The sequence below is a fragment of the Ceraceosorus guamensis genome, assembly GCF_003144195.1.
Source record: "Ceraceosorus guamensis strain MCA 4658 unplaced genomic scaffold IE81scaffold_30, whole genome shotgun sequence".
Taxonomy (NCBI): Eukaryota; Fungi; Basidiomycota; class Exobasidiomycetes; order Ceraceosorales; family Ceraceosoraceae; genus Ceraceosorus; species Ceraceosorus guamensis.
The window spans coordinates 174,098-199,037 of NW_020290025.1; the positions used below are offsets into that span (position 1 = coordinate 174,098).

At 55.8% G+C, this 24,940-nt stretch overlaps 8 protein-coding genes across 8 annotated transcripts; 3 read left to right on the forward strand and 5 right to left on the reverse strand.

Annotated features, from left to right (window-relative positions):
* Positions 1-475: 475 nt before the first annotated feature.
* On the forward strand, positions 476-1,937 carry IE81DRAFT_283556 (hypothetical protein; the record flags this gene model as incomplete). The annotated part of the gene is made up of 3 exons (XM_025511570.1): positions 476-1,460; positions 1,512-1,661; positions 1,813-1,937. Coding segments are annotated over 3 exons (1,260 nt in total), but the record flags the coding sequence as incomplete, so codon positions are not given.
* A 1,749-nt stretch (positions 1,938-3,686) lies between these two features.
* IE81DRAFT_323556 (hypothetical protein) lies at positions 3,687-4,887 on the forward strand. The gene is made up of 2 exons (XM_025513980.1): positions 3,687-4,148; positions 4,240-4,887. The coding sequence occupies exons 1-2, from the start codon at positions 3,840-3,842 to the stop codon at positions 4,810-4,812; spliced, it is 882 nt and encodes a 293-aa protein (XP_025369559.1). The 5' UTR covers positions 3,687-3,839; the 3' UTR covers positions 4,813-4,887.
* Positions 4,888-4,894: 7 nt separating this feature from the next.
* IE81DRAFT_323557 (hypothetical protein) lies at positions 4,895-8,799 on the reverse strand. Its single transcript, XM_025513981.1, has 7 exons — positions 8,365-8,799; positions 8,202-8,282; positions 7,803-8,109; positions 7,456-7,717; positions 5,327-7,375; positions 5,226-5,235; positions 4,895-5,132 (listed from the first exon to the last, which is right to left on the reverse strand). Exons 1-7 carry the CDS (start codon positions 8,646-8,648, stop codon positions 5,030-5,032), a joined length of 3,096 nt encoding a protein of 1,031 aa, XP_025369560.1. The 5' UTR covers positions 8,649-8,799; the 3' UTR covers positions 4,895-5,029.
* Positions 8,800-10,563: 1,764 nt separating this feature from the next.
* Positions 10,564-13,143, forward strand: IE81DRAFT_323560 (Pentulose kinase). The gene is made up of 5 exons (XM_025513982.1): positions 10,564-10,807; positions 10,898-11,321; positions 11,403-12,617; positions 12,698-12,778; positions 12,848-13,143. The coding sequence occupies exons 1-5, from the start codon at positions 10,773-10,775 to the stop codon at positions 12,911-12,913; spliced, it is 1,821 nt and encodes a 606-aa protein (XP_025369561.1). The 5' UTR covers positions 10,564-10,772; the 3' UTR covers positions 12,914-13,143.
* On the reverse strand, positions 12,894-15,452 carry IE81DRAFT_323561 (FAD-linked oxidoreductase). Its single transcript, XM_025513983.1, has 4 exons — positions 14,659-15,452; positions 13,901-14,581; positions 13,720-13,810; positions 12,894-13,650 (listed from the first exon to the last, which is right to left on the reverse strand). The coding sequence occupies exons 1-4, from the start codon at positions 15,109-15,111 to the stop codon at positions 12,992-12,994; spliced, it is 1,884 nt and encodes a 627-aa protein (XP_025369562.1). The 5' UTR covers positions 15,112-15,452; the 3' UTR covers positions 12,894-12,991.
* A 416-nt stretch (positions 15,453-15,868) lies between these two features.
* IE81DRAFT_323562 (hypothetical protein) lies at positions 15,869-18,523 on the reverse strand. Its single transcript, XM_025513984.1, has 5 exons — positions 18,400-18,523; positions 16,827-18,320; positions 16,441-16,732; positions 16,268-16,372; positions 15,869-16,199 (listed from the first exon to the last, which is right to left on the reverse strand). The coding sequence occupies exons 2-5, from the start codon at positions 18,077-18,079 to the stop codon at positions 16,005-16,007; spliced, it is 1,845 nt and encodes a 614-aa protein (XP_025369563.1). The 5' UTR covers positions 18,080-18,320; positions 18,400-18,523; the 3' UTR covers positions 15,869-16,004.
* A 344-nt stretch (positions 18,524-18,867) lies between these two features.
* IE81DRAFT_341451 (hypothetical protein) lies at positions 18,868-21,781 on the reverse strand. Its single transcript, XM_025515655.1, has 4 exons — positions 21,341-21,781; positions 20,824-21,239; positions 20,668-20,752; positions 18,868-20,586 (listed from the first exon to the last, which is right to left on the reverse strand). Exons 1-4 carry the CDS (start codon positions 21,407-21,409, stop codon positions 18,970-18,972), a joined length of 2,187 nt encoding a protein of 728 aa, XP_025369564.1. The 5' UTR covers positions 21,410-21,781; the 3' UTR covers positions 18,868-18,969.
* Positions 21,782-22,835: 1,054 nt separating this feature from the next.
* Positions 22,836-24,681, reverse strand: IE81DRAFT_323565 (alpha/beta-hydrolase). Its single transcript, XM_025513985.1, has 5 exons — positions 24,056-24,681; positions 23,831-23,966; positions 23,520-23,748; positions 23,361-23,414; positions 22,836-23,290 (listed from the first exon to the last, which is right to left on the reverse strand). Exons 1-5 carry the CDS (start codon positions 24,511-24,513, stop codon positions 23,043-23,045), a joined length of 1,125 nt encoding a protein of 374 aa, XP_025369565.1. The 5' UTR covers positions 24,514-24,681; the 3' UTR covers positions 22,836-23,042.
* Positions 24,682-24,940: the final 259 nt, after the last annotated feature.

Here is a 24,940-nt window from a genome sequence, read left to right on the forward strand (position 1 = left end):
TGGCTATCGCACCCTGGCGACACCACAGCTGCTCGGCCTGCATCCCATTGGGCCAATCTTGTCGGCCGACACCCGACTTCATAGCATAGCATTGCATTGCGATTGCGCTGGCCGTTGTTCTGCCTCCAGGCCAACCATTCGTCGCAGCAAGTTTTAAAAGCATCCATCTGACCAAGCTTCTCTTGCACCTCTTCATCCTTCCACGCCCACAATGTCTTGGCGCAGCAATGCTCAAAAGACCGGCGAGAATGCGGCGCCCATTGCCAACCCGCGCCGATGGGGCGGCGCAGGAGGTGGTGGTGGCAGCTCAGATGCTGGCGTGCCCTCTTTTGGCAATGGAAGCGGGATGTCGCAGCCAGCGTATGGAGAATCTTTCGCGGCACACAGCTACAATGGATCTGGCAGTATGGGGTTCAAGCGAGAACGAGACTCTGATGCGCCAGCCGAAGCCGCCCCTGCCTCCGGGGATGCTCCGAGAAAGAGACGATCGAGATGGGGGGCTGCGCCTGCTGATGCGCCTGCAGGTGTAGCTACTGCGCTTGGTGCCAACTTGTCGGCTGCCGAATTGGATCGCTACGCTATAAATGTCCGAATTGCAGAGATCCAACAGAAGCTGGTCACTGGTAACGTTGTTCCGCCAGAGAGGGAACGCTCGCCATCACCACCACCCACGTACGATGGTGCTGGTAGACGTACTAACACCCGCGAAGTCCGTTACCGCAAGAAGCTCGATCAAGAACGAGTCGACCTGATCGATCGGGCTGTCAAGCTTGATCCCAACTACAAGCCTCCTGCAGATTACCATGTTGCCAAGCGGAATATGCGCCCACAGGAAAAGGTCTGGCTCCCCATCAAGGAGTTTCCAGAGATTAATTTCTTCGGCCTGCTCGTTGGCCCAAGAGGAAACACTCTGAAGGGCATGGAGCGGGAAAGCGGCGCAAAGATCAGCATCAGAGGTCGGGGCAGCGTGAAAGAAGGCAAGGGCAGACCGGGCGAGGAGGAAGATGAGGAGATGCACTGCATCGTGCAAGCAGACGATTTGGAAAAGATCAAAGTGTGCATCAAAGCCATTCAGAGGGTTATCGAGGTTGCAGCGTCCACCCCAGAAGCTCAGAATGATCACAAGCGCAATCAACTGCGAGAGCTTGCTGCACTCAATGGTACGCTCCGGGACGACGAAGGACAAATTTGTCAGAATTGCGGCCAGAAGGGTCATCGTCGATATGCTTGCCCGGAGGAGCGCAACGTCACGGCCCACATCATCTGTCATCGATGCGGAGGGCAAGGTCACTTGGCGCGAGACTGTACTCAAATGCCTGGACCACGCGGGTTTGGCGGAGGTCCACCAGGCCCTGGTGGCCCAGGTGGGCCAAACGGGCAAGGCGGTCAGATGGATTCGGAGTACGCCAGTCTTATGGCCGAGCTTGGGGAAGGTGGCGCTGGCGGTGGCAGACCCGGCGGTCCTGGCCCCGGTGGCCCAGATGGCGGCCAACACGGTGGTCCGCTTGGAGGCCCGCAAGCTGGAGGTATGCCGGGACAAAAATACGACGCAAATGGCAAAAAGATCCCACCTTGGCGTGATCCCGAGATGTGGAACCCGCCGGGTGTTGGGGGACGGATGGGGGGACCGGGAGGGCCAGGCTACGGCGGGCGTCCAATGGGTCGCGGTATGGGCATGGGCTACCAGCAGGGCGGGTATGGCGGTCAAGGGTGAGTAAGAATGACCAAGATCGCAGTACTACAAACAATTCAGCATCTGAGTCCTTGCCGGAAACTTCCGTTTGCCTGCTCCTTGTTTCTGCAGCTACCAAGGACAGGGTGGTCAGCAAGGTGGATACGGCAATTACCAACAGCAGTATCCAGCTCAAGCAGGTCAAGATGGGCAGCCAGACTACTCTGCAGCGTGGGCAGAGTACTATGCGCAGCAAGCAGCCCAGCAGGGTCAGGCTGGCGCCTCTGCTACTCCTGCAGGCGGTGCGCAAAGCCCCTCAAACCCAGGACAGGCTGCGCCTCAAGCTCAGAGCGCAGGGACCGCCGCATCCCAGCAAGGTGCGGCTCAGCAACAACAGGGCGGACCGGAATTCGATGCTTGGTGGGCGCAATTCGCAGCTTACTATGGCGCGCAGGCCAGGGAGACTTTCGTTCAGCAATTTGGCTACGAACCGCCAGTCGCAAAGTGATTTGACGCCGTGCTACTGACTCGGCCAACTCCGAAAAAGCTCACAAAATGTGTCTGCCATGTTCAAGGCAGCGTTGCTCCTGCACATGGCAAGACTCCACTGATGTCTTACTCTGATGCACCTTGTTCAATACGTACTTTGCCCTTTGCCTTTTCTCCTTCTGCAGACGCAGGAGGAACAATGGCAACAGACTGCCGGACACAGGTAACGAATCCTTCCATGAGCGCTTTGCGCTGCAAGCGGCTGACCTCAAAACTGATATGCTCGCTGACTTTGTGGTACACGTCAGCGAGACCAGAGGTGCGTGTTGGGTGGCTCTAGGCATACTGATGCTGTTCAGCGCTACGTCAGCCTGGCTGCAGACCACCAAGACGAGCTTTGCCCCGGTGCAGAGCAAAAGCGCAAACACATTTCGGCGTCCCAAGGGGGGCCCTGTCACAATCATAACTGGATTAGGCCCTTACGACGACCGCCGTTTCAATGCTGTGGATGGCGGCGCAAAAGGCTTACTTGCCGAACCACGAAATCAGGGCTCACTAAAGGTCGCGCTATGAATTGGCCATGCGGTCCGTCTTTCGAATTGCCTGCCATTAAGTGAGGCAGGCTGAGAGCTACCGACGATGCTGTTGCGATTGCCACCCTCAGGCGGCGTCCCCATAGCACACACCTTTCAGAATCGATCAATGGCAGGCGCTCAAACAGTCATGGTTGAGTCATCGGAACGCACGAGCGAGCACGTTGTCTCGAGCCAGTGACGGTCGTCAGCTCTGAGTAGACAAGCTGTGCATTCGAGCCTTGCACGCTTTGGCGGCGACCATCATCCCTTTCGCCAGCGCTGAGTCCTGATCTGAGCATCGGTTTCCAATTCGAGCGCTGGTTTTGGACGGTGGGTCGTTCGAGCTCGGTCAAGTCACCAGGCGGCAAAGGCTTTCTCTCGCGTATTAGAGTCGACGCAGTCGTCCCTCAAGAGATGCTGGCATCTGTTGTCGACCTGAGATACCGCAAGTTGGGCAGCTTAGCAGTCCACTTGCAAGTCGAAATTATCAGCCATTTGAAAGACTTCGCACCTTGGTCCCGTCCCCGCCCGTCGCACGTCTTGGCGCACGCAAGCGGCGATCGGGCCGATGACTGACATGGGCTACACAGCTTGTGGGGAATTGGCCAATGCTGCTTGCTTGATCTTCATCTTGACAGGCCCGTAAGGAGCGGTGTGGCGTATCGAGCCATTCCCTCCGGCCCGATGGAGAGCGACCACGGGGATCGGGCGTTGCCTTCACAGATTTGCCGCATTCGTCGCGAGTGATGAAAGCTGCTTCGAAACGCGAGGAAGCGAACAATGTCTGCGTGGACGGCGCAGATGGCGCATTCTGGAAGCACGTCGACGTCACGGAGACGCTTCACGATGCTGAGGTCACTTGCACAGCAGGTCGAAATGCGCGCCAATTTGCTGTTACGCTCCTTACTGAGGTGTCGAGGTCTGTGAGTGTAAATGGCTGAATGCGAGCCGATACTTGCTGATCGCTCTTCTCATGGGCGCCGTGTGTTCACAGCCTCAAGCTCGGTGGCAAGACAAAGCAAAAAAATTACAGAGAAACGGTATACGGAGGTGCTTTTGTGCAGAGTGCCAACAGGGCATTGCTAGCTCGCCGATCCATCTCAATGACCGGCATCTTGCCGCTTAAAGCAGAGGGGACAGCACTCGCATCTGGGAGTCTCTCCATCAAACTCCTTTCATCTCATTCACCTTCAAGGCCGCGAGTCAAGCTCTTGTGCTGGTCACAAGAAGGAGATCATCTTCTCGAGTCTTTGAAGCTCTTGTGCTGGTCACAAGTACATCTCCGAATAATCGAAGCTACTCCGAACCATCAAGTCTTTTCTATGCAGCCGTTTCGTGGCTCTGCGCGGATCGCGCTGATGTGCACGACTTTCTTTGCAAGTGTGATGGCGCTCGCATCTCAGACCCCCTCGGTGAGTACAGAGAAGGTCCAAGTTCCCAGCAGCAAATGTCAAAAGCCGTTGTGGCAGATTCAGCTGAAAGGACCCACTTCGTCTCCTGAAGGGCGCTTCGGGCGGAAGCGCTCCGGAAAGTGTACGCTCAAGCTATCCGGTAGCTGATGCGCAGCCTGCCAAGATGGGTGCATCGGCAAGCATCGGGAACAAGCGCAAATTCGATGCAGCGTACGAGCACATCAGACAAGCTACCGCACAGCGCGAATTGTTGGACGCTCAGCACATCGGGCGCGGCACAATGGGCAGCAGCAGCAGCAGCAGCCAGCAAGCGCTGAGCCATTACTTGCTGCCCACGTATCATCCTCCCGCAGTGGAGGCGAAACGAAAGTTCGACTTGGCGTACGAGCGCATCAGGCAAGCTGCTCAGCGACGCGAAGCCTTGCTCGCTCAGCACCCCCGCTTCGAAGTGGGACAATCTTCTGGCTTTGCGCGCGGCCACCGTCGAGGGACGCATCGCAACCTCAATCTCAACCTCTCTCTATCGCCCCCACACTCGCCACCAAGCTCGCCCAGCTCGCATCTGAGTTCAACTGCGCCGCGAAGCCCCCGGCTCAGATCGCCCAGTCCCCTCTCCCGCAGCGCTGAGCTAGCCGAGTGGATCTGGCAGCACGGTGCACGCTAACATATCCCCAGCGTCTAGCAGTCTCGCTCGCACCTCTCCCCGTCCTTCATCCCGACCCATGCCGTTCTCTTGCCGTTCGAAATGATGTACAAATGTCATGAAATTGAGCAGCGATTTTGTCGTGAAAAGCTATCATACTGTCAAAGGGTGTATAAGTTCAGGACCCAAGAATAAAAAGGAGCCGGATTGTCACACAACGCGTGGCATCAAGAACGTATCAAGCGCGAGGGGGAGATCTGGACCTCGAAGCCTTGACCTCGGTCTTGTCGTCGTACACTACCCTGGCACCACCGAAGATGAAGGGATAAGGTTGCTGGTACCTGAGAACGAGAGAAAAGGAGCGAAATAGCGATGAGCAAGCTGCTCCTGGCCATCCAAATTATTGAAGCCTCTCATGTTGGTGCGCTACTCACCAGTTGATGACTGAGAGGTGAGGAAGAAATTGTATGTAAAGGGAGATTACCAGTCAAATTTGTGATCCGAAATGCTGCTCTGAACGAGACCTTTCACTCACCGGTGCGACGCCCTGCAATGCTGGGTGTGGTAGCCCAACTGCCACCGAGGACAATGTCGTGCTTGCCATCCAGAAAGTCGGAAGAGTAGCCAGTGTAGTACAGCGATGGTTTGTATCCTTCGTACTCTACATGTGGAGAGCTGGTCCACTCCCAAACGCCTCCATTGTGGCCTGGAATAACGATGCCGCTCTCGTGCCTGGCCAGCTGAGGAGGAACGGGGTGCCAATTGGTGTAGCCCACATTGCTTCCTGGACGATCCGTCACGTTAGGCCCGCTCGAAGCATCCAGAAAGCACCTCAGCTCTGCGTGCGTTGGCAGTCTGCCGCCCTTCGAAGCTGCATAGTCTGCAAGCTGTTTGCCAGATGCACAGAGTGGCCAAAGGTGAGCGACGCTCATGCCGACAGGACCGTATACGGTCCGGACGCGGAAGGGGTCGCTTGACGAGCCCGCACCGATCCAAGAGCTTGGCACGGCATCTGGATCTCCGACAAGCTTGTGATCTCGCAGGTACTTCAAGTACTGGCCATTCGAAATGGGAGCCGCTTCAGCCGCGAAGGCTCCAGTCTGCGTAACGCGCGCCGGAGACTCGTTGTCCCAGCCGAAAGACGCATGCAGCTGAGCATTGAGGTCTTCGACATTCTTGGACGGCTTGCTAATGGCAAACTTCGTGTCCTGCCGATCGTCGTCATCGTGACCGATGATGACTGGGGCTGACTTGAAATGAAGGAGAGCCGTTCGAGCAGCCTCGCCGCCCACAGCCGCATCTGCCGCGTCCCATTGACGAGCAAGGGACGGCCAGTCGGGCGCTGTAAAGCCAGCAGGTGGCAGAGTGTTGGGACTCTGTAGGAGCATGTAGAGTAGAGTCTCCATGTGCAGAGCGATATGTTCATACACCATCCAGATCGTCCGAGCTAGGGCGCGGTCAAGTGATCGAGCCCCGGTCGCGACATCGCCGTAAATGCCGTATATGCGCTCCATCACCTTTTCGCGATAAGCAAGGATCGCGTCGAGAGCGGGCCAATCTTCATCTTTTTGAGGAACCTCGCTATGCGGATTGCACTTCGTCTCGTCGTCCATGTGCGGGTCGATGCCTCGCTCAAAGATGCAAGAAAAGTGCGAGTCGATGTGCTCCTCACCTGTGACCTTGCACACCATGATATCGACAAAGGCCGGAATGTGACCTATGTAGAAGAGGCAAATGTGGCGCAGATCGATGGGCTTCTCGAAGAGCATCTTTGGTGGGATCATGGTCAGTGTGACCGTGTCCCATGCTTTCCACATCGTCTGCCACTCGTCAATGCTTGGCAAGCCGGTCCGCGCGTGGCGATGCGGCGCTTTGAGCGCATTCGCACCGGCTCCACCTGTGCTGTCAAATTCCCAGCTGCCGCGCGCACCAAAGGCTTGCTGCGCCGTCAGTCCGGCCAGTTGGTCAACCCGACTGCCAGTATTGAGATGGGAGCTTGGGAAGTGGAAAGCGGGCCTCTCGACGAGCCACATGTCGTACTTCTTGTCTCCATCGGTACTCCATCGTTGCACGACTCGAAGACCAGCCTGGTCGAGGACGTCATGGATCTCGAGCTCACTGTGCTTGTAAGACACCTCGACGAGGATCAGCTCGCCCTCTTCGATGTGGATTGCGTCAGCTTCGCCAGGCACATTGAGGGTTTGAGCCTTTGTGCTCTGGTAGTAACTTTCATGGCGGCCCTCCAACTCGTTGTATCGATCGTGGTAGCGCCACGCGCCGTTCTGGAAGACGTCTTTGCCAAGAACGCGATTTGCGTGGACCAAGCCTTCGAGGATGAATTTCTCCGTGGTGCCGTTGGCATCATGATACGCGGCTGCGACATCTTCAGGCTTGTTACGACGATCGATGGAGATCAGCAGCGAATCTCCTGGCCTCAGGGCTTTCTCGCTAGACGCGTGCAGGAAGTCGGCGAGCTCTCGGCGATCAAGGTTGCCGCAACTAGAGCCGAGCCAAAGAAAACATCTCTGGCCTTCCTTTTGCCCCTGTTTCGGAGCTAAGCCGCCTTGACCAACATACTCGAGACCTGTTTGCGAGTCCAAATTGGGACAATGCGCGCATTAGCCAGAGTCACTCGCCCCTTGACGTTTGCTCCTGACAGCTCACCTTGGTCGTAGGTGGCCCAAATGCCGTTCAGTGCAACGGCACCATCGTAGATGGTGAAGTTGTGTTTATCCTTCGTGTCACTAGCGCCCCTCTCTTGATCGTGGAGCTCGCCGAGCGTGCGAACTAGCTCAGAACGATCGAGATCGAGTGCATAGTAATTGATGGCGGGCGAGGCAGATGACTGCTTCGTGCCCGCCTTGTTCTCATTCGTCACCTTGGCAGCGTCTGGGAGACCCTGCAAGGCGCGAATGAGATGGATGGTCTGTGCACACATCGTAGCATGTGTCAATATCTTGTCACGATCGAGTGCTGGCGCAGACAAGCTGGCTCGTCATGCCGTTACTCACTTTGCGCAGACTGCCAGCGCCCAGCTCGATAAGACTAGCCGGTCCCACAGCGCTATCCCCGTCCAAGCCCTCCTCGGCATTCACACCTCCATTGTGCTTGCCAACTTGAGCATCGCCCCACTTCTCCTTGTGCTGATCCAGAACTGGGTATCCGCCGTCAGTCTCGTCTTTGCTCTCACCGCCATCGCCGCCTTGATCTTGGCCATCTTGATCGCCTTGCTTCTTGGACGGTCGAGTGGGATGACCAAAGAGACGAAGCGCGATTTCTGGCGCGTGCTTCTGCAGAATCTCGAGCTCGGCTGACCAGCTACGAGAGGCGTGTATGAAAGAGGTCTTTCGTGGTTAGCAAGCACGACGCCCACCAGAAGCGCGACGCCTGTGCGCCGAATCGCAGCTCACAGGTAATACTCTGGCTCTTCGACCAGTTGATCGTAGAGCTGCAAGCCTTTCTCGCTGTAGACGATCTCTGTGGGCAGCGTGCTTTTGCACACAAGGCGAAGCGCGCGCAGCAGGCAAAGGCTGAGCTTGTGCATAGCAAGCACTAGCCCACCGCTCTACTCACCGACGATACGCCCACTGACGATCCGTCGAGCTGTTGACATCACCAGGAATGATGAAGTTGTCGCCTCCTTTGAGCCCATCGATGATGGCTTGTCTCAATCTTTGTTGAGAAGCCTCGGGAGAGTTGGCCTGCTGAGCACTGTAAAGCTCAATGAGGGGCGCTTCCAGCGCGGAGCCAACTGATGCAGCTCCAGCAGGTTGAGCAGCTTTGCTCACTAAAGGTTTGGCAGTAGCCGTGGCTGGCTGCGCAGGCGTAGGCGTAGGTGTCGTCGCTGTCGGCGCCATGGTACGTGAGTATGGTGTGTCGCGTGCTGGTATGTCTCCTACAGCTGAACTTTGTCACTAGAAGCTGATCGTTGTCAAGAACGTTGTAGTCAAGTATATAGGTGAGGTCGTGTTGCAAAAGATCTACGGCACATTCACGATTGGAGGATGTATAGACCTCCTGCCGAAGTTCAAATAGAAACACCTTCATTGCTGCATGATGATCAGCTGAGCCCGGGGTGGGGTCCCGCGCGTCTACGGTGCTTTGCCGACCGCTGCAGCAGAAGCACGAGGTGGAGGCTTGGGACTTGCCGTAAGGGTCCAATCTGAATGTGAATATAATATAGGCGCCGCGCGCGTCTGCGCCATGGGCGCGTGGGTCCGGCCGGCACAGCAGCAGCATCAGCATGCAGTTGCTGCAGCATCCGCAGTATACCTACAGTACAGCGGGGCCGCGGTCAAGCCACGTCTCCACAGAGCAGACCGCGACGTGCTGCATCTTCGATCGGCTTTTCGCATGCACCTCACACTTCACCTCTCACGAAGTCAGTAATCTCACATTTGATTGTTTCCTAATGAATTGTCGGAAAGTCTTGTACACGAGTCAATAAGCTTCAGTCAAGTGGGCAGGGCAGGGCAGGCATGGCAGGGCGCCGGGTCACCTTGGCATGCTTGACCAATTAAGCAGCAGCAGCAGTCAAGAACCAGGAGCGCAGTAAAGCTCTGTGCAGGTTGGTTGCCTCTGTATAGTCGCAAGTCTCTCTCACGAACCGCTCCCAGAAGCGCATCTATATATAGCTGCGAGGACTACATGTAGCCCTGCAATTCTGATGAAAGACCAGTGATTCGGCACGCACGTTTCGACATTTTCTGGGGAGGACAGACTGGAGAGATGACTGCTATACCGGCCCCCGCAATGTGTGTGATCGCGGGTACAATTCATTCACAACAGGATTGTCGCCAACAATTGTGAGTGCTCTGCGATCGCGTGAATCTCGATTGACAGCGTATCCAGCGCAGCCACCACTCACATTGCTGCACGGATGTGGGCAAGCCTCTCGCTATCATCAAACATCACGATCGAATGGTTGAATGAATGAGATGTCATTCACAGCTAGATCGTCACAGACGGCTTTCCACAAGACACTACGCCGCTGCCCCGGTACTCTACCAATCACAAATAGTTCTCAAGAGATACGATACTCGCAGCGCGTTCCACCCTGTCTCGGCAGGAAAAGCGGGTCACAGTCTTATCACGGGCACCGCGCTGCGTCCGTCGTGTATAATCACAATGTATAGCGGCGCTCCAATGGGTATTCAACCACAAACTGCATAGCTGTAGATCGAGAGCGACCGCTGGGCTGGGCTGGACTGGGCTGGGCTCGGCCTAGCTCATCGGCTTGGCTGTCTTCTTGATCGACTGACCAGTCTCTTCAGCATAGCTTTCTCTCCACACCTCTCATGGCCGAAGGTGTACTGATGGGGTTGGGGTCGTTGATTATGTGCAACTCGTGCCAGCCACAGACAGACGCCCAGTCGTGATTGTGGAGGATGCTTGCGATTACTTCCATGCTGCTGCTGCAATCATCTCGCACTCGAATCACGATTGATGGTGGTTATCCTGCCGCCTGATGCTTTGCTTTTGCTTTGCTTGCTCTGGTATGTTTGGTGACTGTGACCATGTATAGCAGGCAACGTGCTGTTGGGTCCGTGCGGGGTTGCTCGGATCTCGAAGAATCATCAATTTCCAGCTTTCTTCTGGCATGAAATCAAGCTATCGCGTGCACGTTGGTTGGGTCGTCAAAGACACGTGATCTTGTCACTTCGGCGTCTTTTTGAACCCCTTCAAAATTTTGATGTGCCTGATGTGCCTGCTGATGTTGTGGGGCTTAAGTTGCTGCACGTATGCGCGGTGCACGGGCGTGAGAAGCGTGAACACCGATCAATCAGAGTCAGAGCTAGTGCCCCTGCTCATACATCCTGGCTTACAGCACTCACGAGTCACGAGTCCATCAAGAAGCTGACGATCTCACGACGCTCGAGTCCATCATATAGTGTATCAAGTCGTAATCAATAGTGGCCAGCCACGCTGTTGCCCAATCGCTGCTCCGTGTAGACGATCATCGAGAAGCATTCCCAACAGCGATGTCCAAAGGACCATTCTACATCGGAGTCGACGTGTAAGTTGCACGCGCATCGAGGAATGGCCGTGTTGCGAGGTTGAGACTTCGAGCTGAGAGTCCATGGTCTTGGCCATCATCCTCTCTCAGCGGCACAGGCTCGGCTCGAGCCGCTCTGCTGGACGCCGATGGCAACATCCTCTCCGAATCCACTCACGCCACCCGCACATGGCGATCCGACGCAGACGCGCGCATCTTTGAGCAGTCCACGGACGACATTTGGGCTCGCATCAGTCAAGCCGTTCGAGATGTGCTCAAAATATTGCCAGAAGGTACGAGCGGCAAGGATGTCAAAGGGATAGGGTTCGACGCTACTTGCTCTTTGGCTGTCATCAATGCGAACGGCGAACCGATCGAGGTCACACCGGAACCTGAAGGCAGTTGGAAGGTCGGAGGAGCAGAAGGAGAGAGGCGCAACATCATACTCTGGGCTGATCATCGGGCTGAGGAGGAGGCAAAGAAGATCAACAGTACAGGTAGCATGGTGCTCAATTACGTTGGGGGTACCATGTCGGTGAGTATGCATTCCTATTGAGGGAAGCAATTTTGAGTCTCTCAGCATACACACTGATCAAGAACTTGGGAACGCCCGCAGCTGGAAATGGAAGTCCCAAAGATGCTCTGGCTTTCCACCCGCATGCCCAAGCAGACATTCGCCTCCGCGCACTTCTACGATCTGCCAGACTACCTCACCTATCGCGCGACCGGAAGTCGAGCTCGGTCAAATTGCAGTCTGGTGTGCAAGTGCTCTTACGTTCCCCCAGGCGTGGGAGGTAGCAGCACAGGCTGGCAACACGATTTCTTCAACAAGATCGGATTATCATCCATCGCTAATGAGGATTTCGAGCGAGTGGGTGGTATCCCGGGCAACGGCGGCTTGGTCTTGACAGCTGGACAGCCGCTCGGATCGGGTTTGACGAAACAAGCCGCGCAAGATTTGGGCTTGGAAGAGGGCACGGCTGTCGGCTCTGCACTCATCGACGCGTACGCTGGCTGGGTTGGAACAGTCGCAGCTCAAGCTGTCAATGCTACAACATCAGAAAAGGAGCAAGACACTGGGCTTGCACAAAGTCAACACAGGCTGGCAGCCATCGCCGGCACGAGTACGTGCCATGTGGTGCAGAGTCCGCAGGGCATCGACGTCAAGGGCGTTTGGGGTCCGTACAAGAACGCCGTCTTCCCCGGCATGTGGATGAATGAAGGGGGTCAAAGCTCCACTGGTCAGCTGATCGACTTTATCATCGATACGCACCCCGCGATTTCGACGCTAAAGGAGAGAGCAACGACGAACAAGTCCAACTTGTTCACCGAGCTGCACGGTATCTTGGATACTCTGCAACAAAAAGCAGACTTGTCACATCCCTCTTACCTCATTCGCGACCTGGTGCTCTACCCCGATCTGCACGGCAATCGAAGTCCCTTAGCGGACAGCGGCATGCGAGGACTCATCAGTGGTCTAGCACTGGATCGGGGGGTGTCTGACCTGGCCAAAAAGTACTACGCTACGCTGGAAGCTATTGCTCTTCAGACTAGGCACATCTTGGCCGAGCTGAACGGCAAAGGTCACTCCATCACCAGTCTCTACATGTCGGGTGGACACGTCAAGAATGCTGCGTTTATGCAATTGCTGGCGGATGTTTGTCAGGTACCCGTGCTCTTGCCCAACAGCGCCAGTGCCAGCGTCGTAGCTGGCTCCGCTATCCTGGGACGCTTTGCTGCCGAACTCAGAGAAAAGGGTGTCCTGATCGATACTCAAGAGCAGGCTGATAAGGCAGCAGTGGACTACAGAGAGCGTCTATGGGAACTCATGGTACGTCTCGCGCCCTGCTGCTAGTGGGCGACGCGACGCCGCTCCTTCGTACTGACATGGCATCTTGTTGCGCATTTTAGACTACCATGACCAAGCCGGGCACTTTCGTCTACCCTCGTGCGGACGACAAGCTCAAAGCTCTCTTTGATGCCAAATACAAAGTGAGCTGCATGCGCCGTGCAGTCGAATCACTCCCTCGCTAATTTCCAAAAATCTTCGCACTCGTGCAGATTTTCCACGAGGCCATCGACGTGCAACGAAGATGGCGCAAGATTGTGGCGGACGCCATAGATTGAATAGGAGTTCGAATAGAATTACATGGTATGGATGTGTTTTGGGGTAGAATGGTGACCATCTCGCATCCGTGTGCAAATCTATACATCCGACCGCGCCATCCCAAAGAGGCCTTGTGCTAGTCGTACTTTGAGCTCAGAACGAATGGCTCGTCTTTCGTTCTTGGCTCCTTCAGTAGATAGACTCTTGTTTTCCTGCGCCCGACGCATCAAGTATGGCATCACGTCGTCCAAAGCGCCCCAAGGCACGTACTTGGACACCAGCGGAGTCTGCTCCTTCGAGCGTGCGTTCTTGAAGGCGTGCTGCAACATCCTTGTCAGAGGGTCCGCCATGCCCAGGAGCTGCGCGAAGAGGATCCGACCATTGATCGAGTCGATCGGGACCAGTTCGCGAGGCGGCTGATCGTCGGAGAGGGAGATATTCTGCTCTGTAGAGGCAGCTTGCACCAGACCGCTATGCTGCATCATGTCCAGCGCCCTGACAGCAGACGACACGTTGTGCGAGGCAAAGACGACAGACAATTTTGCTGGTCCGCCACGTTTGCCAGGGGGCCTGTCGACTTCATCCGCAATCTCCTGTAGCAAGCGCTCTGCACAAGCATCATAGCATTCGTCCGTAAGCGCTTTGCTTGACCAAACCGGACTGTTCCATTGCCCCTCTTTGGCCCTCGCAGCCTCGACTGGAGGCGTGGCAACTTGATGCTTTTGCCATGCATTGTTCTCGATCTCGACGTAGGCCCCTGATCATGGCGAGAGACATGGATGAGCTCTCGCACGGGCTCGACTCTTTGCAATTCGCAAAAGCTCACCGCGTACGAGCTTGACTCCCAGGCCATATTGGCCATTCTTTGCGCGCTGCAATGATGAGGCGAGATGTGATGGAGTTCTTCTGAGGTATGCCTAGAAAGTTTGGATGATCTTAGTCAGACTCGGCATCGCTCGGAAATTATCGTAGCTTGCTCAGGCGCGAGGTCTTGCTATGCTACTCACCTGGTACGTGTTGAATACGAGAGGCGATTCGTGGCCTTTTGCTGAAGCACTGGAAAGCGCATTGAATTCCTGCGCGAGAGTGTCGTAGATCGCGTCGATAGCGGGCTGGTACCAAGAGTACTCCGCATCAATCAACAGCCTGACCTTCTTCTCTTTCGCCAAAAGAGCCACGCCTCGTAGCTGCCTCCACAGCTCTGTGATTGTGCTAATGTCCTCCTCGGTCAGCTTGACGCGTGCACTCATTGGGATGACTAGTGGCGCACCGCTCGTCGAGTTGTGCGGTAGAGCTGGAGCTGGAGGATCACTGAAGTGCTCTCGCGGCACAATCGACGCTGAAGCTCTCTCGAGGACAGAGGAGTCCGCAAGCAAGCCAGAAAGCTTGATGGCTACCATGATGCTACCTCGCGGCACCTCGTCCGTGCCGTCGCTGCCAGAGCAACCGCTCGCATTGACGTTGCCCGAAGCAAGATCCGACGCGACTTTGATCGAGTGCTTTGCCGCCTCAATCAGACGAAGGTGAACAGGCGAGGTGGCCGTCTTTGCATTGTCGCTGCCACGCTCAGAGTGGCGCATCTCTGCATGCTTCACCTCGCAAGAGTGATTGAGCATCGTGCCTACGTTGGCAATTGCCAAGGAGCGAATAAGCGGAACACATTCCTCCACCGTCTCGCCTCCAACAAACTGCGTCGAGTGAGGGCGAATGGCAATCTTAATATAGCCCCGCTTTGCTTTGCATACACCCAAGCGCAGGCGCTCACCTGTCCAAAAAAAGTCTTGCGAACAAGCCACGTAGCGAAAGAGGGTACGCCTGGCAGACTGGTGCTGCGGGACCACTGGATGAGGTGCGGAGCAATGTCCGTGGCGTAAGGTAGCGATACGAGCGACCAGACGACGTAGGAGCGTATGAGCGTCGAGGTGGGCTGGGAGATCATTGGTCGGTCTGGACCTGCGAGCGGTGTCGTCCATAGCATCGTGCCAGCAACGAGTATGGCACCGCCAGCTATGCTCATCAACAGTCTCTTCCGTGCGCCATCATCGCTTCTTGCACATTTAGCACCCATCCTCGTTGCGTAGAAACGACGAATTGAAGTGCGTGCCGAGCGATGGTGGGGAGGGACTTGGGCGAGATATGCCGATGCCGATGCCTCTCTCGACGCTAAGCTGAGTGTGAACGAGTGGGCCCATCTCGAAGCTGATCTCGACAAGGACATTCCAAGCCAAAGTGCTCCTCTGCGCTAAATGCCACACACTTGTGTGAGGTCGAGGAGGTGTGTATCGTCGAGAAGTAGGACCTTAGCGCTCCACTTCAAAGAGGTTGAGACTCGTCGCTTCTAGCTCGAGAAGTCCAAGCCGCTTGTCAATTGCTCTCCCAGCCGAGCGTGGTGCTGCTGGTCATCGCGACTGTGTATGACATCGCACCCGCGTCAGGTCGTCAGCCACCCGCATGGACACCACAGTAGGAGTCACCAATCACATTCAAATTGTGATTCAGGAGTCATTGTGGTCAAACAATGACATCTGGAATTTGCGAGGTGGGGCAAGGAGGAGGGGGTCTCGAATTAAGAGTTGGGGCGGTGCAGGGGCCTGGTGCCTAAAGAAAAGCGGCTTATCGATATGGACCAGCTAGCATTCGCTTGTGCAAGGGGCTAGAGTGCGCGCGTGCGCGGTCTTGACCCCCCGTTCGGAAACGGACCCGCGGATGCTGCGCACTCCCGGCCCCGCTCGATTAAAATCACGAATGCTGCCAGCATATCACACGCGCAGCAGGACAATGAATGCATCTGCCGCGGCATAACTCCACTTCGTCGCTCTATTAATCATAGCTGGCTCAGATACTTACAGCGGAGGGGATTGACCGCCTCTCTCGTGACTGTGATCCCTCACTGATGGCGCGAGAAGGGCACAGACATGTCGCACGCTCGCTGCTCAGTGCAAAGCTTGCAATCAGGCACTCGCCATGTCCATTGATCCTTCACCATTGACGTTGCAAAAGCAGCTGAAGCGGGGGTATGTTCATCTTATTCCCTAAACGTCGCATTCAAAATCGACAGGCCCGCGAGGGGCAACAGCTCACCCTGCAGCGCGCATGCCCAGAGTGCATCCTCTAGTCTGCCTTCTTTTTCGCATCCATCGGCGAAACGTCTCGGACCAGCTGTTCTCTATGAGAGCCCCACGCGGCTAGGTAGCGCGCAAGGATGATGGCGTGCGTGACGAGGAGGAGCAGGCTAGCTGTCCACGTCCTTACAAAAGTATCCAATGCTCTGAACTCTAGCAGATAAGCTTGAGAGAGCCAGATTGCCTGCGACGCACGTGTCCAAGTCAGCACGCACCCATGCCGGATAAATCTCGCTCGCCAAAGTTGCTCACCTGCGCTCCCACCCATGCGCCTAGCAAAATCCACGGCTCTCTTGAAGACGCAAATTTGAGCGTAGGTGCGACGATGGGAATGAACCACAAGAACCACATGTAGTACTGTCGTCGTAGACCGCATCAGCGTCAGAGGTACGTGCTGCCCGAGCCGTCTTGCCGCCTCCACTCACCTGGCTGGTAGAGACCTTGTTGAAAGCCACAAACGCGAGGGTTTGAGCCGCACATGCCGCCGCAAGGTCTCGCGAACCCAGTGTCCAGCCGATTGCAATCACGAGCACGAGCTGAGGTCCAAATCCAGCCAACGCACCCAGCAGCGTATCGACAGAGGCACTTTGGGTTGTGGAAAGGATGCCGCTGGTAGTACCGAGATAGGCCGGCAGAAATGTGGGCGAGAAGTTGTGCCGAACGTCCAGCCTGGTCAAGTGATAGAAGAATGAAGCTTCGAGGTAAGGAGGTCCCCATCTGAAGCACGAGAAGCGCATCAGGAACGCGCCGTTCAGTGAGCTCATTTCGCTAGAACCTGCATCAGCGAGAGTGAAACGATGCATTTACTCACAGAAGCCAGCACATGAGACCCGTCACAGCGAAGGTGTATCCCGCGACAACTGCGTACCGCAAAGCAGCCGCCCACCGGTGTGGTTTGCCGGTGGCCAGGAGGTGTGCCAATGTCGGTACCGCATAAATCGCAGGGTAGAGCTTGAGATGCACAGCCATCGCGAGCAGGACTGGTGACAGCAATGGTGTCCCCCATAGCGTATGAGATGGCTCTTCGACCCCCCTGAATGCAGCTGAGCCGATTGAAGAGCTGGACAGCTCCAGAGGAGCACCCGCGTCTACCGCTGCGACGGTGGTGCGAGCTGCTAGCGCTTCTGCGGCCTTTTCTGCGAATTCTTTCGACACTTCGTGCCTCCTCTTGACCACCTCCATCTCCGCTTCGGCTTCCGCCTCCGTCTCTGACGGTGCTTCGCTGATGGGTGTAAGGGGCAGTGCTCCTTTCTGAGGCGTCGGCAATGGAAGTGTAGGAGCTGGCGTGGCGTACAAAGTCGAGCTGAGGAACCCAAGGACGACGAGGCCGATGAGAGATTCTGCACTGCCTCGAGTCGCTATTTGTGCCGGAAATGGATTGAGCAGCCATAAAGCGGGTACCCAGCCAGTGGTGCCTTCCTTGCTAGCCGGAGGCGGAGTCGAGGTGATGGTCGTTCTGAACTTCTCCAACGCGTGCCTTCTCTTGGCCGACAGATCCAGCACTGTCCACATGAGCACTGCGCACAAGAGATCCGCAACGACGAACAACAACCTCGGTCCATACTCTGCCAGCGCCGTTGGGAGTACTTGAGTGGGTGCAAGGAGCACTGCCAGCAGCGGGGTGTACCTGAATGTCTTGTCTTGGTAAGGATTGCCAAGACCGGCAAGGCTTCTGAAGGGGAAGCTGAAGAGCGACAAGGATAGCTGCAGCATCCGATACGGCAGCGTGTCGACTGGAAAAGGGCTCATTTCGGGATCCAAGAATTCCGCTTGAGCTTGCAAGATGAATCGAGCGACAGCTGGCAACCATCCTTGGGCGCACCTCCCGATCGCTTGTGGCGGATCGGCCAAATCCTCGTAATTCTCCTGAGGCTCTACCGCAATGATGCTCTCTAGAGGACACGATTCGAACAGGCTTTTCGCTCCCCGCACAAAGACGGAGTGATCAATGTCCGTGTATGGCACTTCGCCATATGCGTCTTGGTATGCTCCCCACGCCAGCAGTCCCAAGCGCAGAGCGATGCCGCATCCGAGGAAGATGACTCGACGTTGGGTGAGCTTCATTGCGCTAGCAGGATCGCGCGCGCGCGCAGATCAACCAGACCGAAAGCTCTTGCAGCGCGGTGATGCTTGCCCCAGCCGACTGGGCACAGCCGCGTAGAGTAAGGAGCGTGAGATGTTGAAATCAGGCCAGCTGTAGGGTGCGCGAACGATGTAGGGAAGCAGCTTGCGACTCGGTGCCGTGTATGACCCGAAGATGACTGAGGCGTATCAGGGAGGAGCGCATGGAGGGAAGAAGGAAAAGCTGTCAGAGGCGCGAGCAATGTAAGTGGTGATGGTAGGAGCCCTTATTTACGACCGACGACGTGGAAGCCTGCACTCACACTGCTCTTTCCCCGCTTTTTCCAGCTGCAGGGAAGAGTCGAAGATGACAAGTCCAGAGCCGAGGCAGAGCTCTAATGTACGTCGCGATGTATTCAAGCTCCGCTAGTAGTGAGTCTTGTGAATAAGTTTTGCGGGGTCGCTGCATCGCAGGCCAGGAAGACGCGAAGGAGAGGCAGCAGCAGCTGTTGCTCTTGATCTTGCTGCTGCTGCTAGCTGTGCGTATAGTTGCAGCGCAGCGTGCAGATGGCCGCGCTTTTGAAAGAGGCTGTTCGACAGCACGCAGCAAGCGTGGGTCAAGTGGTATAAGTGCAGCCAAGAGCGTCGCGTCAATCAATCAAGAATAATAAAAAATCCAGCAAAGCTGGCCACGTGATGCGTCGAACTCTAAGATAATCAAGAATCGGAGGCCAAAGCCAACACGCACGACTCATGCCTCAGACTCATTCACACTTCATACTCGACTCGCTACAAGTCAAAAAGCGTTACAATTCGTGATATGGGAGCTGAGCAACCTCAAAAGCACACATTCCCGCGCTGCACGAGGCACTAGAGAAGGATCTGGACAGAGCTCAAGAACGGCAGCAAGCAGGAGCGCCGTTAGTCGTGCCGTTCGCAGCGCTAGCAGGTGTGGACTTGGCATCGTTGGTAGCAGGGACATCCAACGCGGGGTTCCTGGCAAAGAAGCCGATCGGTTCCAGCTTGACGTGCACAGATTGCGCAGGCATGACGGGGAAATCTTCCGGTCGAGGTACGTGCGTCGTGCCGATAGTCACGTAGGAGACAATGTCCTTGTTTCGGATGCTCGCTTTCCCATCTCCCACCCAATTCTCGATGCTGTCCACCGGCGCTTCGAATGTCTGCGGGACGTAAAGACCTGCAGGATACCTGTGGGCATCTTGATATGGCACGGTCCACAAATGGTGCTTGGCGAAGGGCGCGCGCACACCGGTGAAGCCATCGTGCTTGGCGTACAGCCTCGGCATGTCCTTGCAGACCACCTTGTATCCCACGGGCTTGCCAGACGAGTAGTGCTTTTCGGCTTCGTTGACAAAAGTCCAAGAGCGCTCCGTGTTGAAGTCGGCGTCTCTGACGGCCTCTCCGGCCGTGTCGAAGATGCGGTAAGGAGCAGTGAACGCATTGCCAGCAAAATTCTCCGGGCTACCTGCAGGGAAGGGGGACTCCTCAATGTGCGACTCCATGATGCTGTTGAGAGGACCATCAATGTGGCTGTCGACACGCAGGCTGAACAGATGCTGATGGTAGTGCGCATTGATGCGCGGTGCGACTTCGGTACCGTATCCCTCAGGCTTTTCGCCTTGTTCAAGCTGGTAGAGGTTGAGAATACCGCTAAGCTTGATTTCGAGACCGATGGTGCCGTCGAGGTGGAACGACCAATTGATCTGGTACTCGTAGTTGGCTACGGTGCACACCATCGAGATGACAAACTTGCGTCCACGGACATTGTGGGCGCGACCACCAACTCTGTAGTCGGTGTGCTTCCAGAGCAAGCCAGTATCTTCCTCGTGCATGCAAATGGCGTTCTCGATGACCTCTACAGTGCCGTCGTGCTTTGCCACCACTCCGTCCATGTACTCGATGCTACCGAGGCAGTCGCAGCCCAGCGAGAGAGAGTTGGCGAGGTAACCCAGACCATACTCTCCAACGTCGAAGGCAAATTTGCGGTAGTGAGGGTGCGCAGGCTCTGCATACGGTACAACCATCTCTGCCAGACTCAGTCTGTAGAACAGCGGTCGTTCCTTGGGACTACTGGCACTCGCGCCGGGAGCCTCCGTATCTCCGTACGAAATGGTCGAGAGAACGAGGCCCTCGCGGGGGTGGAAGCCGACGTGCATCTTCCACTTCTGCCACTCGATGACGTTGCCGTTGCGCTTGAAGCTGACTCCTTCGGGTTGCACGACACTGAGGGGCTTGAGATCCTGGCGCATGCTGAGTGGCTTCTCGGGATTGTGAGGTCCGGCATTTGCCAGCTCCGGAAGGTAATCGTGACGCTCGAGAGGCGGTGGGATACGCTCACGTGGAGCCGGACCGAAGCTCGCCTCGGTTGGGGGTTCGGTGCCGCCGGGCAGCTTGCCGCCCTTGCGGTGCTGGGGAAAGTCGATAGCAAGTACCTCCCCGGTGTTGTTGTCGAGGATGGGAAAGAAGTCCATTGGATGGCCGTAAAGGTTCTGCAGTTCATTTTGTTCCGATGAGCTCGTAAGCTCTTCTGCTGGAGTGAAGCAACAGCATCACAGAGGGGTGAGACTCACCTCATCCTTGCCAAAACGCGCAAAGGTCAAGCACTGCTGGATACGCTTGTTGGGGAAGCGCTTGTCCCAGCCAATCGACCAACCGCTGCAGTGAGCGTTGATGGTATTATTATCAGCTCAAATTTTGATGAGTCAGTAGCCTGAGAATGCACTCACTCGGCATACAGCTGGTCAGCCTTGACGCCGACTTCCTCAGCCAGCTTGATCACGCGGGGATCCTTGCGAATGCATTCTTCGGCCATGCATAGCTCTTCGATGGTGAGCGCAGGCTGAATTCCCGCATCGAGCTTGTCCACACCCTTTATCTCTGCCGTGCCAGCATTCGAGTCCAGTTTGAGAACAGCAGCAAAAGCGTCGCTCTTGACGAGATCGATGACGTGGACATTGATCAGCCGTTCGATGTGCGCAGTGCCACTGGTCTCGCTGGATGAGGCATCACTACCACGAGGGAAGAAACCTGCTGCGATCACATCGGCTTTGGCAGGCTCGGCGAGGAAGACGTTGACGAATTTGAAGGCCTTGACACCGCTCTTGAGCAGCCATGGACGCAGAGTCTCCGTGGCGAGAATGATCTAGCGAAAGCGCAATGCCAGTCCATCGACCAGCTTGTCAGCTGCCACATCCAAAGGCCAGCTCCCTTGCGAGACCAGTCCTCGCTTAGATGTGAACTCACCTCTGACTTGCTGGGGGGATCGAGCGGGTGCGCTTTGCCCACGGGCTCGATGACCTTTGCGGGCGCCATTGTCGCTGTGCGAAGGTGATGTGGGTGTAGAGATATCAAGACAGTGACTGCCGGTGTCTCTCGAAGGTGGCAAGGAAGATCTATATAGGAAGGCGAGTGCACGCGCTGGAGGAGGAGAGTGTACCACTCGTGACTGGCTCTGTGAGATGCTGGGCGTGCAAGAGGCAAAAGGGCTTAAATTGCTCAAACGTGCCTGGTATTTGAGGTGGCAATCGTGAATCATGAAGTAGCATGCAGCCCAGGGTCGCAAGGCCCAAAAGCAGCAAGAATCCACGCGCGGCGGCGGGGACCTCGCATTGACGTGAGACTTGAGCAAGCACCGACACAGCTCAGGTGCCCGGGGCTGTCGTTGGTTTGCTGGTTTGACTTGTGACTGCAGCTGCAGGACTGTGACTCTCACTCACGACTACGAGGGGGGATGATGATATATGCCGCTGCTTCTGCTGCATAGCAGCTGCTCGCGACGGTCGGGCTGGGGTGCAGCAGCCGGTGAGGTGAGAGGCTGCTGCATGCCATCAGAGAAAACTCCGCGCCAAGATAACGCTGATATGGTCATCCTCCTGATGGCGCGTGCACATCTGCTGCTCTCTGTACCCGTACCCTCGCAGCTTCGGATAGCGATCCGCGCGCGATAGCATGGCGTTTGGATCACAAAAGTGAGGATGCGGTCTGATGGCTAGCTGAGGAATGTGAGAGGCTGCTGCTGGCACGGAGCCTCCCTTTCCGCTGATGTTGATGAGCGCTTGACCATGCAATTCGTGATGTTCAGCTTCGAGTAAAACCGCGGCCATTTGGCGGTGCTGACGCGTGGATAGGGATATATGGGGTCAATTAATATCAAGACTTTTTGACTAACGTGTCATCTGCCGCGGCTAAACTTGACACTTCTTCCATATACAGTCTGAGCATACCTCTTCGAGGTCCCTCCATCATACAGCGGCAGCCATCCGATACGCAGTCGTGAGTAGCGACGCTGGCTTGAGCTTGTTTGGTCCAGGATGCAGTGTCGGTATGGAGTGGACGATGAAGCCGACGAGCGACTAGTCAAACCGCCACGAGTGAACTAGTGACGGGTATTGACGATTGCTGGTGGTGAGTCAGGCAGCGATAAGCGACACAGTCTTAGTTCTCGCTCAAGTACTGTACCCGCGGGTGTGCCGAGGGTCAATCTTGTCGCGTGTGGCTTTCGCACTCACACTCACGACCGCGCGATCGACTTTTCCGGTCGGAGCATATATATACGATGGCGGTATGTGCTTTGACTCAAGAAAGACAACTACTGCACGAAGTGAACGGATGGACTCCAGTGTGTGATTTGTTCGTTCAAGTCCACATGATTCATCTCCGGTCAATTCTTGATTTTGTGGCTCAGCTTCGTCAGTCTGAGTCAAATGTGTCGCGCCCCTCCTGGAGCTCAATTCCGATCCGCTCGTACATCACTGACATTGCTCGTGTTTGTAACTGCATATGGGTCGCGAGACACTCACAATTCCCGGTGACAGCGGATATGATAGGTCAGGCTGGGATCTCGTCACTTGCAGCGCGGGGAGGCTGAACACCATATATAGTGCAGGAAGCAGGCAAGTCTCGGACATGCTGTCTCAATCGCAACCAAGTAGAGAGTTTTTTCGTGTTACAGATGACCTGCTCGACCCCATCCCACTTGAGTCTCCAACCATTTGCGAATGAGCTGCACAGTCAGCGCAGGCTGTTCCAGATGGATCCAATGTCCAGCACCTTTGACAATGTGCGTCGTCAAGGCGGAAGGATCCTCCAGATGCTTGGACATTTTAGACCCAAGCGAGGCGGGCAGAGCTGCGTCGTGCGTGGACATGATGAGCAGATATGCTGGGCCTTTGGGCAGCTTTTGAGATCTCAGAGCTGCGAAGGGTGCGCGGGTGTCAGAAAGACTTATAGCGACTGCAGGGCCGTGAGCATACGTTGTGCTCACCTTTGCCCTCTTCCCAATTGACTTGGCGACATCTATAGTAATTGAGTCCTCCATCTATCGAGGCATGGCACAGTCTGTCAGCTCTACCTCACCCCTTCAAGTCAATGTTCGCTCGCCCTTCTACTCGAACCAACACCCCAAAGCCATCTCTTCACTCACCAATCGTGCCGCCTCGTCGAGGGTCAAAGTACCGCAGAGCGCGCTCCCATTCTTCCGATCCAGGCGGGATCAAGCTGGACTCCTTGACAGTCCGTTCCAGCGCCGGATCTTGAGGCGTGGTGAGAAATTGCTCAAAGCGGCCTTTCGGCATGAGGTTGAGCGATTTGCCCCATCGAGTGCCTGCAAGCTTTCTAGGCTGGATAAATGCAATCGCCGTAAAGGTCTCGATCTGTGCGAAGGAGAGATATGACTGGTATCAGTCTATCGCCCTCTCCTGTTTGATCTTGCAACAGCGTCAGACAGTTCTTCACCTTGTTCTCGACAATTTTGGTGCTCTTGGGATCCGCAAAGAAGGCTTGGTAGCCGAAGGATGGCACACGTTTCAACAACTCATCGAAGTCTGGCAGCTCGCTGGTCAGCAATGTGGGCGTGAATGGCACCGACAGGCTGTGTGGATCATAGCAGCGGTCAGCCCAGCAAATATGGACCGCCGCATTCAAGGACGACCCCAAAGCGAATGCTTGCCTCAAACTCACCCCGCAATGCCTGCGATCTTGCTTGGCGCATGTACTCCAAAAAACCAGGAAATGTATGCGCCCCAGTCGTGACCAATGACGACAAACTTGTCCTTGGTGCCAATGAGTGATTCCATAAGTCCCACTAGATCCTTGACCTGCGCGCCCGCTCCATACTCTGCAATCCTCTCTATGGACGGTCTGCTAGTCAATCCATATCCGAGCATGTCCGGTGCCACGCAATGAAATCCCGCAAGGACAAAGGGTGTGAGGATGCGAAGGAAGGATTGAGCATCAGGGAAACCGTGACAGAAGAGCAAATGTGGTCGGCCTGGTGCTGCTTGGGGTGGAAAGCCGTAGAAGTATCGATACCTTCGCGAGGTGGGCTCTGCATTAGGTCGAGAAGGTGGCGTGTCGCGCGGCGTCACGTAAAAACGAGACTCGAATCGGTCCTCGAGGGACTGGTAATAGCCTGGCATCTTGCGGAGTGTGTTCGTGTGAGTGGAGCGAAATGCCTATCATAAAGTAGCAGGCACTCTTGGCAAAGGCGAATCACAATGGATGATGGTGTTGGCCAGATGCTCCTACGGATCAGCACTCAGGAAACTGCATGTCCTGTGAGTACTCTACACGCAACGCAAATAGAGTAGCAGCGCAACTGTATAGAGGTGGCTAATTGCCCGGAACCTCGGCAACCCAAGAGATGCCGGCTGGAAGGTACGCGCTAGGAACGTGCGCGTGCGGAGCATTTGGCGCACAGTCACAACTCCACACGCGCGCCCTGTCCCATCTGGCATAATCTGAATCTGAATGAATTTCCCTGGTTGTCGAACATCGGACTTCCGGACTTTTAGCCCTGACCACTGCTCAACAACATCGCGGCTAGGTGAGCAAGCCGACGTGATT

What these genes read in the sequence shown, in the direction of transcription:
- IE81DRAFT_323556 (XM_025513980.1), top strand. Translation starts at nt 3,840, where the DNA reads ATGACCGGCATCTTGCCGCTTAAAGCAGAGGGGACAGCACTCGCATCT. An exon ending in TCGCATCTCAGACCCCCTCG is followed by an intron (nt 4,149 to 4,239) that starts GTGAGTACAGAG and finishes CGTCTCCTGAAG; the next exon opens with GGCGCTTCGGGCGGAAGCGC.
- IE81DRAFT_323557 (XM_025513981.1), bottom strand. Translation starts at nt 8,648, where the DNA reads ATGGCGCCGACAGCGACGACACCTACGCCTACGCCTGCGCAGCCAGCC. An exon ending in GAAGAGCCAGAGTATTACCT is followed by an intron (nt 8,110 to 8,201) that starts GTGAGCTGCGAT and finishes CGCCTCTCGTAG; the next exon opens with CTGGTCAGCCGAGCTCGAGA. An exon ending in TTGGGCCACCTACGACCAAG is followed by an intron (nt 7,376 to 7,455) that starts GTGAGCTGTCAG and finishes ACTCGCAAACAG; the next exon opens with GTCTCGAGTATGTTGGTCAA.
- IE81DRAFT_323560 (XM_025513982.1), top strand. Translation starts at nt 10,773, where the DNA reads ATGTCCAAAGGACCATTCTACATCGGAGTCGACGT. An exon ending in TTCTACATCGGAGTCGACGT is followed by an intron (nt 10,808 to 10,897) that starts GTAAGTTGCACG and finishes ATCCTCTCTCAG; the next exon opens with CGGCACAGGCTCGGCTCGAG. An exon ending in AGCGTCTATGGGAACTCATG is followed by an intron (nt 12,618 to 12,697) that starts GTACGTCTCGCG and finishes TGCGCATTTTAG; the next exon opens with ACTACCATGACCAAGCCGGG.
- IE81DRAFT_323561 (XM_025513983.1), bottom strand. Translation starts at nt 15,111, where the DNA reads ATGTCCTTGTCGAGATCAGCTTCGAGATGGGCCCACTCGTTCACACTC. An exon ending in TCGTATTCAACACGTACCAG is followed by an intron (nt 13,811 to 13,900) that starts GTGAGTAGCATA and finishes CAAACTTTCTAG; the next exon opens with GCATACCTCAGAAGAACTCC. An exon ending in GGGAGTCAAGCTCGTACGCG is followed by an intron (nt 13,651 to 13,719) that starts GTGAGCTTTTGC and finishes CGCCATGATCAG; the next exon opens with GGGCCTACGTCGAGATCGAG.
- IE81DRAFT_323562 (XM_025513984.1), bottom strand. Translation starts at nt 18,079, where the DNA reads ATGAAGCTCACCCAACGTCGAGTCATCTTCCTCGGATGCGGCATCGCT. An exon ending in ACAAGGTCTCTACCAGCCAG is followed by an intron (nt 16,373 to 16,440) that starts GTGAGTGGAGGC and finishes CTACGACGACAG; the next exon opens with TACTACATGTGGTTCTTGTG. An exon ending in GCGCATGGGTGGGAGCGCAG is followed by an intron (nt 16,200 to 16,267) that starts GTGAGCAACTTT and finishes CGTGCGTCGCAG; the next exon opens with GCAATCTGGCTCTCTCAAGC.
- IE81DRAFT_341451 (XM_025515655.1), bottom strand. Translation starts at nt 21,409, where the DNA reads ATGGCGCCCGCAAAGGTCATCGAGCCCGTGGGCAAAGCGCACCCGCTC. An exon ending in ATCCCCCCAGCAAGTCAGAG is followed by an intron (nt 21,240 to 21,340) that starts GTGAGTTCACAT and finishes CGCTTTCGCTAG; the next exon opens with ATCATTCTCGCCACGGAGAC. An exon ending in GCTGACCAGCTGTATGCCGA is followed by an intron (nt 20,753 to 20,823) that starts GTGAGTGCATTC and finishes CGCTCACTGCAG; the next exon opens with CGGTTGGTCGATTGGCTGGG.
- IE81DRAFT_323565 (XM_025513985.1), bottom strand. Translation starts at nt 24,513, where the DNA reads ATGCCAGGCTATTACCAGTCCCTCGAGGACCGATTCGAGTCTCGTTTT. An exon ending in CCAAAATTGTCGAGAACAAG is followed by an intron (nt 23,749 to 23,830) that starts GTGAAGAACTGT and finishes TCCTTCGCACAG; the next exon opens with ATCGAGACCTTTACGGCGAT. An exon ending in TCGACGAGGCGGCACGATTG is followed by an intron (nt 23,415 to 23,519) that starts GTGAGTGAAGAG and finishes ATGCCTCGATAG; the next exon opens with ATGGAGGACTCAATTACTAT.